Here is a 14616-nt window from a genome sequence, read left to right on the forward strand (position 1 = left end):
AGGAATATCTTTAAAACATCTCATTTATATCTTTCAAGATGAAAAATGTCGTCTTATGAGCAATCTATCTTTATCTATGGTTGTAGACCTTAGATATTTCAAACTATGAATTCTGTTAGATCAAATATTCTGAATTTGAAATATCAAAGGTTTACAACATCAGATTCCAAAGGTTTACATATTTGAGTTTGTGCCAAAGACTCAATTCCTTTATAAATTGACTGTAAGAAAAAATAGAAAAATAGAAAATAGAATACCTTTATTACATCTTCCATCATGTTATAAGCATCTATTATGTCGATGTCTTGCTTTTGCAAAAGTTTTAGTTAAAAGTATCTTAAAAGTTTGTTTTAACAGTGAATTTAGACAAATCCTAAGTCTTTGTCATTGTCAGGTTTTACTTTTTAAATTTGTTTCCTTTTAATTTTGTATTTTCCAGGGGGGGGGCAAGAGGACTACTGCCCCCCCCCCTATGTACGCCACTGACTGCAATATGGTTTTGGTGAATTATAATGACGCACTAAGCCTATTTTCTCAAACGTCCTATAAACCTAATGATGTTTAAATATTTGTATAAAACATTTGTTCTGGATGATTGCAAATTTCTTTCTAAAACATTCTTGAACCGGTGGTGCGTTACTTTATGCAGTTGCCGCGGAAATTTGGTTGCGCAGAGACTATGTCAATGACCAAAAAGTAACGCGACACAAATAAGGAAAGATTCTGCATATAATATTTGCCAAACCAAAAAGGATTTTTAATGTGAATTAAACTACTTAGTATTTATATAGACTCACTTCTAGGTATCATTTTATTCTAGTTTTGCATTATTGCCATTCATGACCACACCAATCTGAAATCTCCAAATCTGCTTTTATGGAAAGTGCTTGTAACAGGGTACTCAAAGTACTGCTGGGTTCTGGGGGAAACAGGGGGGTACTGGGTGGTGCTAGGGATACTTGGGGTACTGTGGGGTACTGTTGGGTACTGCAGCATACTGGATACTGGATACAGGATACTTCAGGGTACAGGGAGGGGGGTACTTTGGGGTACACAACTACGGGGTACACAGTTACCCTGTACCCGGCAAATATTGCTGGATATTACATGGTACAGGGGGGTACTGCAAAGTACTGCTGGGTACTTTAGGTAACTATGGAGTACTGCAGGGTACTACGGGTAATAGAGGGTGAGTACTCCCCAAGTACCACCCAGTATTCAGGAATACCTATAACTACCCCCCAGTACCGATCAGTGCCCCAGTATCCCCTATTACTCCTTTGTACCCCCCAGTACCCCAGCCCAGCACCCCCAAAATGCAGAGTACTGGATGTACTGCAGGTTACAGGGGGGTAGTGCGGGGTACTGCAAGGTACTTCAAGGTACTGAAAGTTACAGCAAATTACTGCAATGTACTGAAGGGCACATTGGGGATGCTCAGTATGCTCTGGGGTACTGCAGGATACTGATTGGGTAGTTCCCCCAGTACTTACAGTACCCCACAGTACATTTTAGTGCCCTGCATTATGTTCCAGTACCCCCCGTACCCAACAGTTACCCCCAGTACCCTGCAGTACTCTGCAGTACCCCACAGTATTCTGGGGTACCTTGCAGCACCCCCTAGTACTCCACCATACCCCGCAGTACTACAGGGTACAGGGTTCCTGTAATTTGTAGTTATGTACCCTAAAGTACCCCTCATGACCCTACAATACCACCCAGTATCCCCCAGTACCAGCAGTACCCAGCAGTACCCAACAGTACCCCACAGTAATCCACAGCCCCACAGTATCCATAGTACCACCCTGTTTCGCCCAGAAGCAAGTGCAGTACTCTGAGTACCCTGTTACAAGAAATTTTCTATAAAGAAGATTTGGGGATTACAAATTGGCTTGGTTGCCATCCCTCATACCATTGAGTAATCAGCTGTTTAATGTTAAACCAGATTTTACATGAATGGCAGTAATGCATAACTAGAATAAAATTAAACCTAGAAGTACTTAATATAAATACTAAATACAAATTCTGTTTTGTTTGGCAAATATTATATGCAGAATCTTTCCAATTTTTTCGGGTAGTAGTTAATTAGGAATATTAAAAGATATAAAGCAATACTCGATATAAAGCAATAGTTATCAATACTTATTTCAACTTTAACTCTAATAGATGAATTTTGAAAAAAATATGCCGATTTAAGAAAGTTTTAGAAAGATATTTGCAATCATCCAGAAGAAAAAGTTGTATAAAACATTAAACTTTATTAGGCTTATTACGTCAATATAATTTACCTAAATTATACTGGGGTCCTTCCATTATCATACGGTTAAATTTTCAACTTTTTAAATATCCCAGACTAAGATTTTACATCTTCTTAAAAAACACTGTGCTAGATGTATAAAGAATAAAGAATGTTTATTTTTTTATCATCACATACTATACCTGCCAAGTGGGAGTATAGTACTTTAGATTATTACTGTAACATCTCAGTATAGTCCCAATACTAATAATAAAAGTAAAAAGCTAGATCGTTTTATTGCGAATTATGAGCTAAAAATGCGCATTCCATTGCAGTATAAAAATGCAACCATCGAGTCTAATAAAAAGATTCTAAAATTTTATAAGCGTCAAAGGCAATGTCATTTTTGATTTTATTCTTGCACACATCATGAGAAATAGCGAAAATAGAAATTCAATTTAAGGGGCTATGTAATTTTGCAAAAGGGGATACAATAAATAAAGAAGGGAGTATCACATTCCCAGGACCTTGTTGGGCCCTTTTATTTCTAGCGTAGCGGGTAAGGCTGTTAGGTAAGGTAAGGTAAGGTAAGGTCAGAGCTGGAAACTTTAGAATGGTGGATATCAGGATTAATGCTTGATCCACTCTTTTTCTTAATCTCCAGATTAAATATTGCTTGTTCTCCTCATGAATTTAATCTCCAGATTAATTAACAGATCGGGATTAAGAATATCACATTCTAAAGTTTAAAGCTGTTAAGGGTAAGGCTGAGGGTCTTTAACGAGAACGGTGATTTTTTCACAGAACAAACGGGAAATCCCATTAGCAATGCCATGGTTCCGAAAAATATTTGTTCTGTCTTTAAATGACGAATGTGCATCGGCCGGTAATATGTTCACCACCCCCTATCACTGACTTTTACTTCCCGGCATAGTTCCCCCTTTCACTCCTTCTAGCCCACCTTACACAGACAGAAAAAGAGGGTGAAACTTGAACATAACTGGTCCGACTTTGTGACTTCGTAAATCCTCTAGTTTTTGTTCTATGCATAAGTAATAGAAAGACCAATTTATCCAGTTACATTTTAGAAATTCAAAACATTTGTGTTCTCAACAACTCTTCAATAAGAGGAGTTATTACTGAAAACATAAAATTTCAATTTTACATGCAATTATTTTAGTTTGACGTGAGTTTTCATCATAAAAGATCATAGACCGTCATTAACGATTAATTACCCTTAACAATTAACCAAAGTTCACAAGCTAATTGTTAACATATTCGTGCTCGATTATTAACACAAAGAACGGAATGGGGAAAAGAATGCATGAGGAACGAATGATCCAGCTGAAGGCCATTGTTAACGAGCATGAAACACACTATTGATTAGGAACGATCCCAGCCCATGCTGCGGGACCCAATAAGAGCGAGAGGAGCCAATGCAATAAAATGTTCCACCTATATTTATTGTATACCCATTGTGTCATGTGAATGAAGAGTTATGCAGTTTTTTCAGTGAAATTAAATATAAAGACCATTGATATTTGTATTTTAATTATGAAATTAGCTGGTTACAAATCACATTTGCAATGCAAATATCAGGGATTCCAATTCAATAGTATAATTTTTTTGTTTAAAAGTTTGAAAAAATGTGTGCACAGCTATAGTACCTTGAAACCTCATAAAGTCCCACAGTAAGTCTAGGAAGGTTCAACACCAGGAAAACGAGAACAAGAATAGTGCAAACGCGGGCGAGATTAAAGTCCTTAGTTCTTCTAAATTAAAGGAACTGTTTTAAGTTTTTATAAGTTTAAGTGGCCCTAAATTTAAAGAGGGAGATGCCCTATTTACACTAGTTTCCATGAAACTGTAATCACCATAAAGAAAGAAATGCGCGAGTCACTTTTGAAGAGAAACGACAATGAAAATAAACATTTTTTAAGAACAAAAACATGGATATCTATTTAATATGTTCTTGTTCAGACAAAGCTTTTATGGGTACTTTTGTGATTCGGAAATGCCCCTCTATCGATGGAGGGTAACTTGAAATTTACGGCTAAAGTATCTTTAAGTTGTATTTTTAGTGATTTAAATTTTTAACTGTTACACTTATTCAAACATATACAGTTGTTCAAGATTTTCTAATACCTTCTTGAGCTTGAAGATACATGGCTAATCTTGGGGATTTTGTTATTAATCCTAAATAGAACCTAGTAAATTCATGCAATGGTTCATAGCCAACTAAATCCTTTTACTTGTATTCTAAAGTTATAATTTCAAGAGGTTAAAAAGTTATTGAATTCAAATCCATAATTTAAATTCAAAGGCTAGCTTTATGTTATCATATTATTAAGTTATGCCATTATAAGAAACATCATTAAACAAAATATAGTGAACGTTGTTAAATGTTACCTCCAATTAAGAATAGAAAGAAAGAGGAAGGGTATTAGGCCTGTTGTTGACAAGGGATGAACCGCCTAAATTTATGGATTAATTAATTCTTGCCTTTTCCTTACATTTGTGTGAGTTTTATTGTTGTATAGAAAGGAAAAAGTTGCTAGTGATAGTATGCATTGATAACTCATATGAGAACCTTTAAAAATTACAACATTTCTTGTTCTTTCTAACTGAGGTCAACTTTAGTTTGAGATAGTGCTTAGGAATTGAGTCTTTGCCACAAATTCCCATTTTGTAAACCCATTATTTTTAACTTGATAGTGGAAACCTTTGATATTTCAAACTTAGATTATATGATATACCATAATTCAAAGTTCTTCGCCATCGTGTTTTAAAGATAGAATTAGATAATAAGAGTTTAAGGCAAAGACCCACCTAACCCACCCCCCTCCCCACACCATTATNTGTTTTTGTATTGAAAATACGGCAGAGTGGGATTCCTGTTGTGTGCAATGCACCGTAAAATTCCAAAACAGAGAGAGGGGGATTGAATTTTGTAGATCCAGAAAAATAATATCTGTGGGATGCCTGCGTAGAGACTAGAGAGTCAGGTGGTGGGGTCTTAAATGTAAGACATGTGGCCGCAGCGCTCGGCCCCCTAGCCTGTTCTAGCCACAGCCCTTGGCCCAGAAAGTGTCATAACTTAACCTAACCCTTGGCCACAGCGATCAGCCCCCTAGCCTGTCCTAGCCGCAGCGCTCGGCCCAGAAAGTGCCTTAACCTAACCTAACCCTAAATAAATACTAATTTAATTATTTTTCTGGATCTACAAAATTCAATCCCCCTCTCTCTGTTTTAAAACTTTATGGGACATTGCACACAACAGGAATCCCAGTCTACCTGAAAATACCTGGTAGAATATATATATTCTGACGAGCTGCTGGTTAGTGTGGAGAGAAGTACCAAGGCTTGAGACAGAGAGGAGGCGTGGAATATTGAAGACAATACTCAGTAGGATAGAGGGAATCAGATAGATCAGTACTAAGTTTGTTCTTCCTCTAATACATAGAAATGCATTTCTGAATAGGATTTAGAATTTTTCCACTATTTGAAAATATCATTAATACCACAAATTTTTGAATTAGAACGAAGGTACACAACTAGGGCTATCTTAATTATATCCCCAAACAATTTTAGTAATCAGGCCTTTGGCCTCCACCATATTTTCTCTATGGGCAATGGGCATTTGCTGAATTCATCATTTACTCTAATACTAAACATGTTATTCGCTCTGTGAACAAAATTTATGAAAGTCCATTTGCTCTATGAATAAACATCACAATACTTTCTTTATATTTATTTTACATAAATAAAAACATCGACGATTCCCTTGCATTTATTGGTTTTAGGAACTTTTATTACTATTCGGTAAACCACGCAAGCAGAAACAACAAATTGGTAAACCTAAATAAGAATATCTTTATTTAATAATTTACCTTGATACTACTCTGGCCTCATAATTTAGAGGATCACTGATGGATTGATAACGCTCTAGAGTGACTGCTACAGTTAAAAAGATGCTCAAAGCCAGTCCTAAATTAAGGTTAAATTCAATAACACCAATTACATAACTTCAGATCTACAGCTATTATATAAAATATATCAAAACCTTATAATAAAGATTCCTTTTAAATCTTGCAATTTAATGGCTTCGGAAAGTTTTTACTATTAAAAATTGAAGACACTTAGAAAAGTTTGTAATAAAACAAGTGAAACCCACTTAGTTAGCTTAAGTATGTCGCTTACCTAAATGAGAACCCGCCTCTGAAAAGGCTGCTAGGCTTGTAAGCAGTGCAGGCTTATACCCCAGTGAGCTAGGTGCTAGGACCAAATTGCTTAAAACACAAACATATACAAATAATCTATTTAAATTTGAAGTCTAACTTTCTATGCCATCATTATTTATGTGAGGATTTAAAAATGGAATTCAAAAAGAAAATATTTTTACTGACCATAAACCTTTCTTGGAATCATGTGAGGAATAAGAAGACAAAATTTGGGCATCAAAGTTTCAGACGTTTAATGGTTATTGGGTACAAACAAACAGACGAGCCAAATATGTAAAAAGAAAAAAATCAAATTGCCTCAATACTACAATTTCTTAATTCCTATATTTTTGCAAACTGAAATTTATGAGTTTGAAATTGCATCTTCAGAAAATTACTGATGCATTTAACATTTAACATTTTAATAAACCAAATATGCATAAAAACGTGTTTTCAATGTTTAATTTTCATACCTGACAAGGAAAATGAGATCTGCCACACACAGGGAAGACAATAGAAGAGTAAACACATTTCTCATTAACCTGTACAAATTTAACAATTCCCCTTTTAACAAAATCCATCTCATTATTGTTAGGGTCTGTCCTAGTATACGATTTTTGGAAAAAACTTCCGTATTTAGACTTACAGTTTGTATATGTTAGTAATATGTTCACATTTACAGAAGGTTTCCGGAATTCAGGAAAAACTTGTCATCTCTTACAATACTAAATTATCTTTTAATCCTAGCAGTTTCTTTTCATGAGCATTCTGGATTCTTAGATGAATCCAAATTAATACTGCAATTCAATTTTTAAAGTGCGTTCTAAAAAATATAGTTTCACATTTTGGATTCTCATAGATAAATCCAAATTGATACCACAATTCAATTTTTAAAATGGGCTCTAAAAAATAAAGTAACACTTTTTTTGTAAATCCTGCAACTTGTTGCATGGTTTTAACAAAAATCCAATTTTTATTAACTAACTTTTAATCAACAGACTTAATTCTAAATTTTTAGAACTTTTTTTTTAAGTAGATCGTTATTGATTATGATTCTCTAAAAGCAAAAATTTTCATTATCTGGAACTAGTCAAGTCTACATCCAAAAAAAAGGCTTTATGATTATGTTCTGTCCCAACAAATTGAAATCAAAGAAATTATCATAACTTAATGTAAACAAGGAATCATATTGGGTCAAAACTAACAAAATAATAATGGGTAAGTGATATAAAACAGCTAAATCTAACTAAAAAGATTTTTTTTTAGTTAATGGAATGTTTGAAGAGGATATTATCAACATGTTTAATAGCAATGAATATGCTTCTGAAGATGTTCTGATTTTTTAAAAAGCTGACAAGATTACTTTAAAAAAGAATGTTTAAGAAATTAGAAAATGAATAAGTAGAATTCTTTTTTTTCGACTTATCTAAAAAGTTTTTTTTTATTATAGTATCTACAGTCTACACCATGTTTATCTTTGTGTGTGAAAATAAATCTCAATAAGTAATAATATTAAAGAAGTTTTAAAAAATTAATACCCCAGTGACATAAATTTAAAGTATAAAGAGAACCTCAGAAAGTTTTACTTCAAGGTATAAAAGTAAAAAAGTGCAATAATAAAAATAGTTCATGTGTTCATGGAGTTCATGCATGTGTCTAAATTATAGTAATTTTGATCTTGGTATCGGGTCTATTCTAAAATCCTCTTCAGGCCCAGGCCCCAGACAGTATTCACATGAGATTTTACACCACATTTCAGCCACTATAATAAGGTGAATGAAACGGAGCGACACATGTCTTGTAAACTTTCCCAAGATCTCTCTGACATCTTCTATTGACAAAACCTTCTTGCAGTGAATAATTACATCAATGTGAAAGTACAAAAGGCCTTCTTGTCCGGAATTTAAGGCACTATCGAGCATCATGTTGTTCATGAAGAGATTTTCTGACATCTTCTCTTCTATCGTGTTTCCCTTAAAAAGGGGGTTTTCCAGCATGACCTGCTTAGACCCATCATATTTCTGATGGTTTTCAATCTTAACATTAAATTTTTACAGAGTAAGAATGATTGTAGATTTTATCTAAATGGGGAGAAAATTATCACTCTTCCCTATTCTGACGACTTATAAAAACTGATCTGAAAAAAACATCAAAAAGTTCAAAACTACAGTAAATCCTAGAATTAAAAACGAAGATTAGACTTAAACCAGCAAAATGTAGAAAATTTTCCATCAGAGCAGGTGTTGTTAGCAGAATAAACTTTACTTTTGGTGAAATTCTAAATATATTTCAAGAAGAACAGAAATTTCTTTGGCAAACTTCTATTTATTGCTGGTAAACTTAGTGATGCATTTTTACTTAACTCCTCCTGTTTGGACACATGGAACAAGTAAGCTGGATAATTTGGCAGGTAGAAAGAAACCTACTGCCTAAAGAGCTTGTATTCGTAGCAAAACAACTCATATCTGTACCTCTAGGAATACCTGCAAGAAGAATTGCAAAGAAGACAATAAATTACCAACCATATTTTAAAGTTGCACTTGCACCAAAAATACACCTGGCTTAATAATATTAATAATAAAATGACTGAACAAAATTTCGAGAAAGAGATTTAAAGAAAATATGGAAACCCTTACATGGATGTGTTGTTTTTAAAGTCCCTAAAATAGCTTTAAGTCAATCAGAACTTACCAACATATTATAAAGTGTATTAATGTATATTTATAATTCTGTTTAGAAAAATTATGTTACTTTTTTGTAAGAATAACCAGGCTCACAATGTTTCCTGCAATTCCAAGAAGTCCTGTACACAAGGTGAATACTCCAGACAACCAGAACCTCCAGGCCTGGAATACGAAAAAAAAATGAAAATGAAATAAACAAGGCTTTCATTCTTTTAAAAAACAGGGTCAGACGTCAAGCATGTCATCTTACCTTTGGGGGCATACAATAAATTTGTTCTTTTGTGATTATAGCATATAATTCCAACTATTTTAATTTTCTTTGTTCAATTAAATTATGATTTCAAGAGGCAGACAACTGAATATAACCCAAGGTAGAACCAGAGAGGGTGAAAAATGATCCTGAGGAGCTCCAGGAGGATGTTCTCTGGTCAGAGGAACCTGCGGAAGAGATCACTGGTTTGAGCCTTTCTTTGGCAACCTTATTTATACAGACTCCTAGCTACAGAATAAAGAACTTATCATCTTTCTGTAGAACCAGGTAAGGACCTTTATACAAAGGATGGAGAGGAGGAGTAGCTGAATACTGTCAAACATACACAAGAATTTTAGCTCTCAGGGAAAAGTTGCAGGACTGAATGGATGCGAGAGAGAGATAAACTCCAGAGCATTTAAAAACATACCAGGGAGCATCAAGGGAGTTCCATAAACAGCTTCTGCTAAGAAACAAGCTTGATAATCCTTCAGAGCATTACATAAGCCCAAGAGAACCAGTGGAAGATAATGGATCCAGCCTGAACCTTCCAGTCTAGAACTTAGAGAATTCTTCAAGGAACAGTGAGATCTCTCAAAAGAGTTCGTCTTTGTATGAGAGATTCCATGGAGCAGGAGCTTCAAACACAGGAACCCCAATCGGATGGAATAAAGGATCAGCCACACTGTTCTGAGATCCAGGTGGATGTTTGATAGAACTTGTGAACTCCAATTTGAAAAAGTGCTGCCTCTATTGTCTAGCCACAAGGGCAGAGAAACCCTAAACAGAGCATGTGTCAATGGATTATGATAAGTAGATAAAGTGAACTGCCTTCCTTCCAGCAGGAACCTGAAGTAAAAATGATGGGGTAGGCAGCCAGTATCTCACGGTTGAAAGCAGAGTAGCTTGGCGCTGGGGCAGAAAGCTTCTTACTGAAGAATGATAACAAAGACCACGAGGATGAGATTCTCTCCTGGAGGACTGCATCATCATGAGACTCAAAATCATCGGCAGAAAGGGAGATTCTAAATAAGGGAACAGACGAACCAACCTGGGTCTCTTGATCAGGGTGGATTATGATCTGAGAAGAATTGTTCCGTGGATGCATGCCAGGAGAAATTCTTCGGGTTTACTTTCAAAGGAGAGGTGATTGAATGAAGTATTTGTGCAGCTTGATGAATTCTTGACCATGTGTAGTGGACTCAACCAAGGAGAACTATACCTCCTGATGATACCTGCCGCCTCTTTCTTTGTGAATTCAGCCTTGGCAGAGGCCAACTTCTTAGGATCTAAACTGCAGAAGGAAGAGAGATAAACAACTTAAAAGGGTCGAAGGAGTTAGAATATTAGAAGGCAAGTGCTTCAAGGTTTAATAGGGACGAAAAACATATCCTTGTTAAAACATCCTAAAAACGTTCTGAAAAGCCATGAGAAATTGATGATACTAAAATAAAAAGGTCAAACCACCTGTAAGTTTTGTTTTGCAGAGGCTGCACAGAAAACAGGGAGCCATGTGTGCAATTTCAGATGATAAGAAAGTGCAAAACAAATGTTGTTCACAAACTAGGGGTCACTGAGGGAGGGGGACTACTCATATGGTTTTGGAATTGATCCCAGGGTTTTCCAGGGTTCCCAGGATTTTGAAGTTGCTACCAGGGTTTTGGAGTAAAATGTGAAAATGTATCTGACCTTTTATGAAAAGTACTTTAAAAAGGGTACTTTAAAACCAAAAATTCTAAAAAAGGGCTCTGCTACCACTTTTTTACTGTATTTGTTCAGATATTTGCAGGGTAAAAATCGCAAATTTCACTCCAGGTAGCCTGTGGCGATCATATAGTTTTAATTAGTCAAATTGATGACATTTGTTGTAGCTTAATAAACATTATAAAAATCTTGTTTTTAGCTAGATACACAAAAGTTTCATTTGAGCTGGTCTAATACATCTCAATATCTTTATAATTTATCTTATATTCAATTTTTTTTCAAAAAGAAAATCCAAATTTTTCCCTAAAAATTTTTTTAATTGATTGTTGCCATTAAAAATGCGTTTTTACTCAATACAAATTGTTCCATGTAAAATTTAGAGCCTTCTATCATCAAATATTGACATATCTAAGGAAAACTATGTTTTTTTCTTAGTTTTCCTCAGATATCTCAATAATTTGATGATGTTTACTATAGTGCAATGCGACTGTACGGGTCATAAAGAAAGGGTTTTCAAATAGGTAGAATCCTTAATGACTAAATGAGTCTAAAATTATGAACGGAGTCTAAAATTACGGACTTTAAACAATCCAAAGTTTGGGTTTACTGACATAGGGTCAAACAACTAAGGGTCAAACGACCACATGTCAAACAACCACAGGTCAAACGACTATGGGTTAAACGGCATAGGGTGAAACCACCTAGGGTCAAACAACAAACAATCAAAAAGTTGACAAAGAGTAAAACGACAAAGGGTTAAAAAAAAAAAAATATTTTATGTATTATTTCAGGGTTAGGTTAGGTTAAGACAATTTCTGGGCCTATGCGCTGCGGTTAGGACAGGCTAGGGTGCCGAGCGCTGTGGCTGATAGTGCAAATGAACAAAAAAATAGTTTAAATTAACCATAAAGTAGTCTAAATGAAATTTTGCCTGTTTGTCGCACTTTTTGGTGCTATGTCATTTTGCCCTTTGCATTGTTGCGTTTTTGACCATTTGTTATTTAACCCTAGGTCCTTTTACCCTATGTCGTTTGACTCTATGACATTTTACCTTAGGTCGTTTGACCCTATCATAGTTTTAAGTTATGATAAACCTGAATAGTTTTGAGGCTAGGAATTACTCGACACTCTTCTAAATCTTCCTCCATTGTTTCTTCTATACTGTCCGCAGAGAATACTTCTATAATGGAAAATTTGTGTTAGAAGGAAATGTAAATGAGGAGAAAATCGGAAAAAAGTGGAGAATTGCAGAGAAAAGTGAAGAAAAAAGAAACAAAAAGCAGGGGGTATAGGGGGGAGAAATTAGGCCTAACATGTTTTGAAATATGCATAGGTGAGCTTTGCACCCTTTTTCCCATTAACAATTTTAGCTTTGAACTCTTAAAGTTACAAGTTTAAATCGATTTAAAAGTGTCTTTGATTTCAATGGTAGACAAATTATATCAATACAATGAAAACGAATTACAAGTTTACAAGTAATTAAAGAGAAACTTTTTTAATTGAAATCTTCTCTTAACTTCTAACTTTATGTGTATCCAATCCATGCTGTTTAACAACTCAACTAAAATTCAAAGTTGAAAGCAGTCTTTTATGTATTGATATAATTGCCTACCGCTGTAGGTGCATTTTTAAAAATTATACATTTTGACATTTTTTTTGGGCAACATTTTTCTACTTCGAGTTTCAACTGGCCATAAAACCTTCCCTGGGGTCAAGTGAGTTGGCTCAAAAATTCTGAACTTGATCGGTTCAGACTGATAGACAAGCAAAGTATATATAAATAGACTACATATCAGTGAAAACGCAAAAATCTTCTTATTACACTTATTCATAAATAGGTTACATAAATATTCTTTTCTTATCAATTGACAAATTGTCCATATAATTATAATATCTCAAACTCTTTCCTTATAGACCTTAATCTTATCTACAATTTTTTTCGTGGGGTTTCATTTTAAATCAATATTAAAAAGTGGTATGATTGGTAATTAGGGTCAGGTAACGGATTGCAAGGTAAGTTAATATTTAATTTAAAACTTGCTTTTTGAAAGTTTTGCAGTTCATGTAAAGATAAATCTAGCTGTAAGTAAAATATAGTTTTACATTAATTCATTAATTCGCAGATTCGATCCCAGGTTACTCATAAAAATGAAAAAAATGTTTACCTTTGATTTACATTGAAAACATACATTTAAGTATAAAAATATTAAATTACTACATCATATATGAAATAAATTACTGTCAGGCTTGCTAGTGTAAAGCTTTAAAGCTTCTTCTTACAGTACCTGTCACATTTGTATAGGTAATTTGTGTTAAGTCCATGTCTTCTAAAACACAAAAATTATATTTAATTATATTTAATCTATGTGTGTGAATTAATCTTTATAATTATTAATAATTTCGCCTTGGCCTTTGGAACCTTCCAATCAATTTTTTTGCACAAAAACCTTGCAATTGCACAATTACGTAAAGATTGTCTTATGTTTTGAGTAAAAATTGCACGAAATTTTTATATAATTTTGCATTGATACGAAAAATCTATTTTGCGCAAAGTCTGAAGAAAATCTTGTTTTTTGCGTATTTCGTTGTTTACTAGCTATTTCAATTATTTCAAATTATTTTGTTAAAGCAATTGCAAGGAACAATTTCAGAAATGAATGAATAAATAACTCTTGCACGCAAATTTATGACAGTTTCGTCCAGCCGACGGAGATAGGTAACAAACATAACTAGTTTTGCATATTTTTTTATTTTGTAAAACTAGTGTGACATTTTTTGTCACACATAGATAAACTAAAATGTATGTTTCTTTAAAAAATGGTTAAACACCTTCAAACTTTTACATCCTGATATCTAGATGTTTAAATTACTGTCTTGGCATGGCAACGGAAAATACAGTTTGGTTTTTATCATGCATTTCAACATACTCCCAGACCCAGACGTCTATATCTTTGTAACCTACTTTCTATCTAAAGTTCAACTTAGTAAACTAGGCTGCATGCGCGCCAGACCAATCCTTTACTAGTTTATTCTAAAACATCCAATAGAATCATGAAACTTTTTGTATCGACCAATAACAGACCAATATTTGATGTAAAATCGTTTATGTATCCAATGAAATAATGTATGTCAAGGAATTTCATTATCTATAGTATGTTATCCTTTATATATTTGTGCGCAAGTGCAACCCCTTGTGATTTTTTTGGTATAAAAGCTTTGTAAACTTTGTACATTGTCACTCTATTCTCTACCTTTGTGAAATATATTCTGACAGATAAAAGTAAGTCATTTAATATAGTTTTTTCGTATAGAGTCTACAGTCGGAAATTGTCCATCTTTGGGAGTGTTGTAAAAAGGAATGTTACAGTATTGCAAATCAAATCTCTAGAAACATACCCTGGGAACATTAGCGTAAATTCAGAGTTTTTTAGCTCTCCGCATTGCTTAAGCTTTGCGTTGCTATTGTCTTTACTAAGACAGTTTTTGGGAAAAGTTTCAGAGTAACAACATATAAGACATTTT

At 34.2% G+C, this 14616-nt stretch overlaps 1 protein-coding gene across 1 annotated transcript in view; it reads right to left on the minus strand.

Annotated features, from left to right (window-relative positions):
• Positions 1 to 13454, minus strand: part of LOC111705580 (FMRFamide receptor) — a gene marked incomplete at its 3' end in the record, with an annotated part of 15492 nt that extends 2038 nt beyond the window's left edge. Inside the window, exons 1-11 of the mRNA XM_023478171.1 lie at positions 13380 to 13454; positions 12189 to 12274; positions 9208 to 9302; positions 6930 to 6998; positions 6437 to 6525; positions 6127 to 6223; positions 5541 to 5688; positions 4646 to 4710; positions 4382 to 4432; positions 3904 to 4008; positions 2440 to 2500 (exon numbers count right to left, since the gene is read on the minus strand). Coding sequence (XP_023333939.1) covers positions 2440 to 2500; positions 3904 to 4008; positions 4382 to 4432; positions 4646 to 4710; positions 5541 to 5688; positions 6127 to 6223; positions 6437 to 6525; positions 6930 to 6998; positions 9208 to 9302; positions 12189 to 12274; positions 13380 to 13416 — 903 coding nt within the window. The remainder of the gene's footprint in view (positions 1 to 2439; positions 2501 to 3903; positions 4009 to 4381; positions 4433 to 4645; positions 4711 to 5540; positions 5689 to 6126; positions 6224 to 6436; positions 6526 to 6929; positions 6999 to 9207; positions 9303 to 12188; positions 12275 to 13379) is intronic.
• Positions 13455 to 14616: the final 1162 nt, after the last annotated feature.

The sequence above is a fragment of the Eurytemora carolleeae genome, unplaced genomic scaffold, assembly GCF_000591075.1.
Source record: "Eurytemora carolleeae unplaced genomic scaffold, Eaff_2.0 scaffold654, whole genome shotgun sequence".
Taxonomy (NCBI): Eukaryota; Metazoa; Arthropoda; class Copepoda; order Calanoida; family Temoridae; genus Eurytemora; species Eurytemora carolleeae.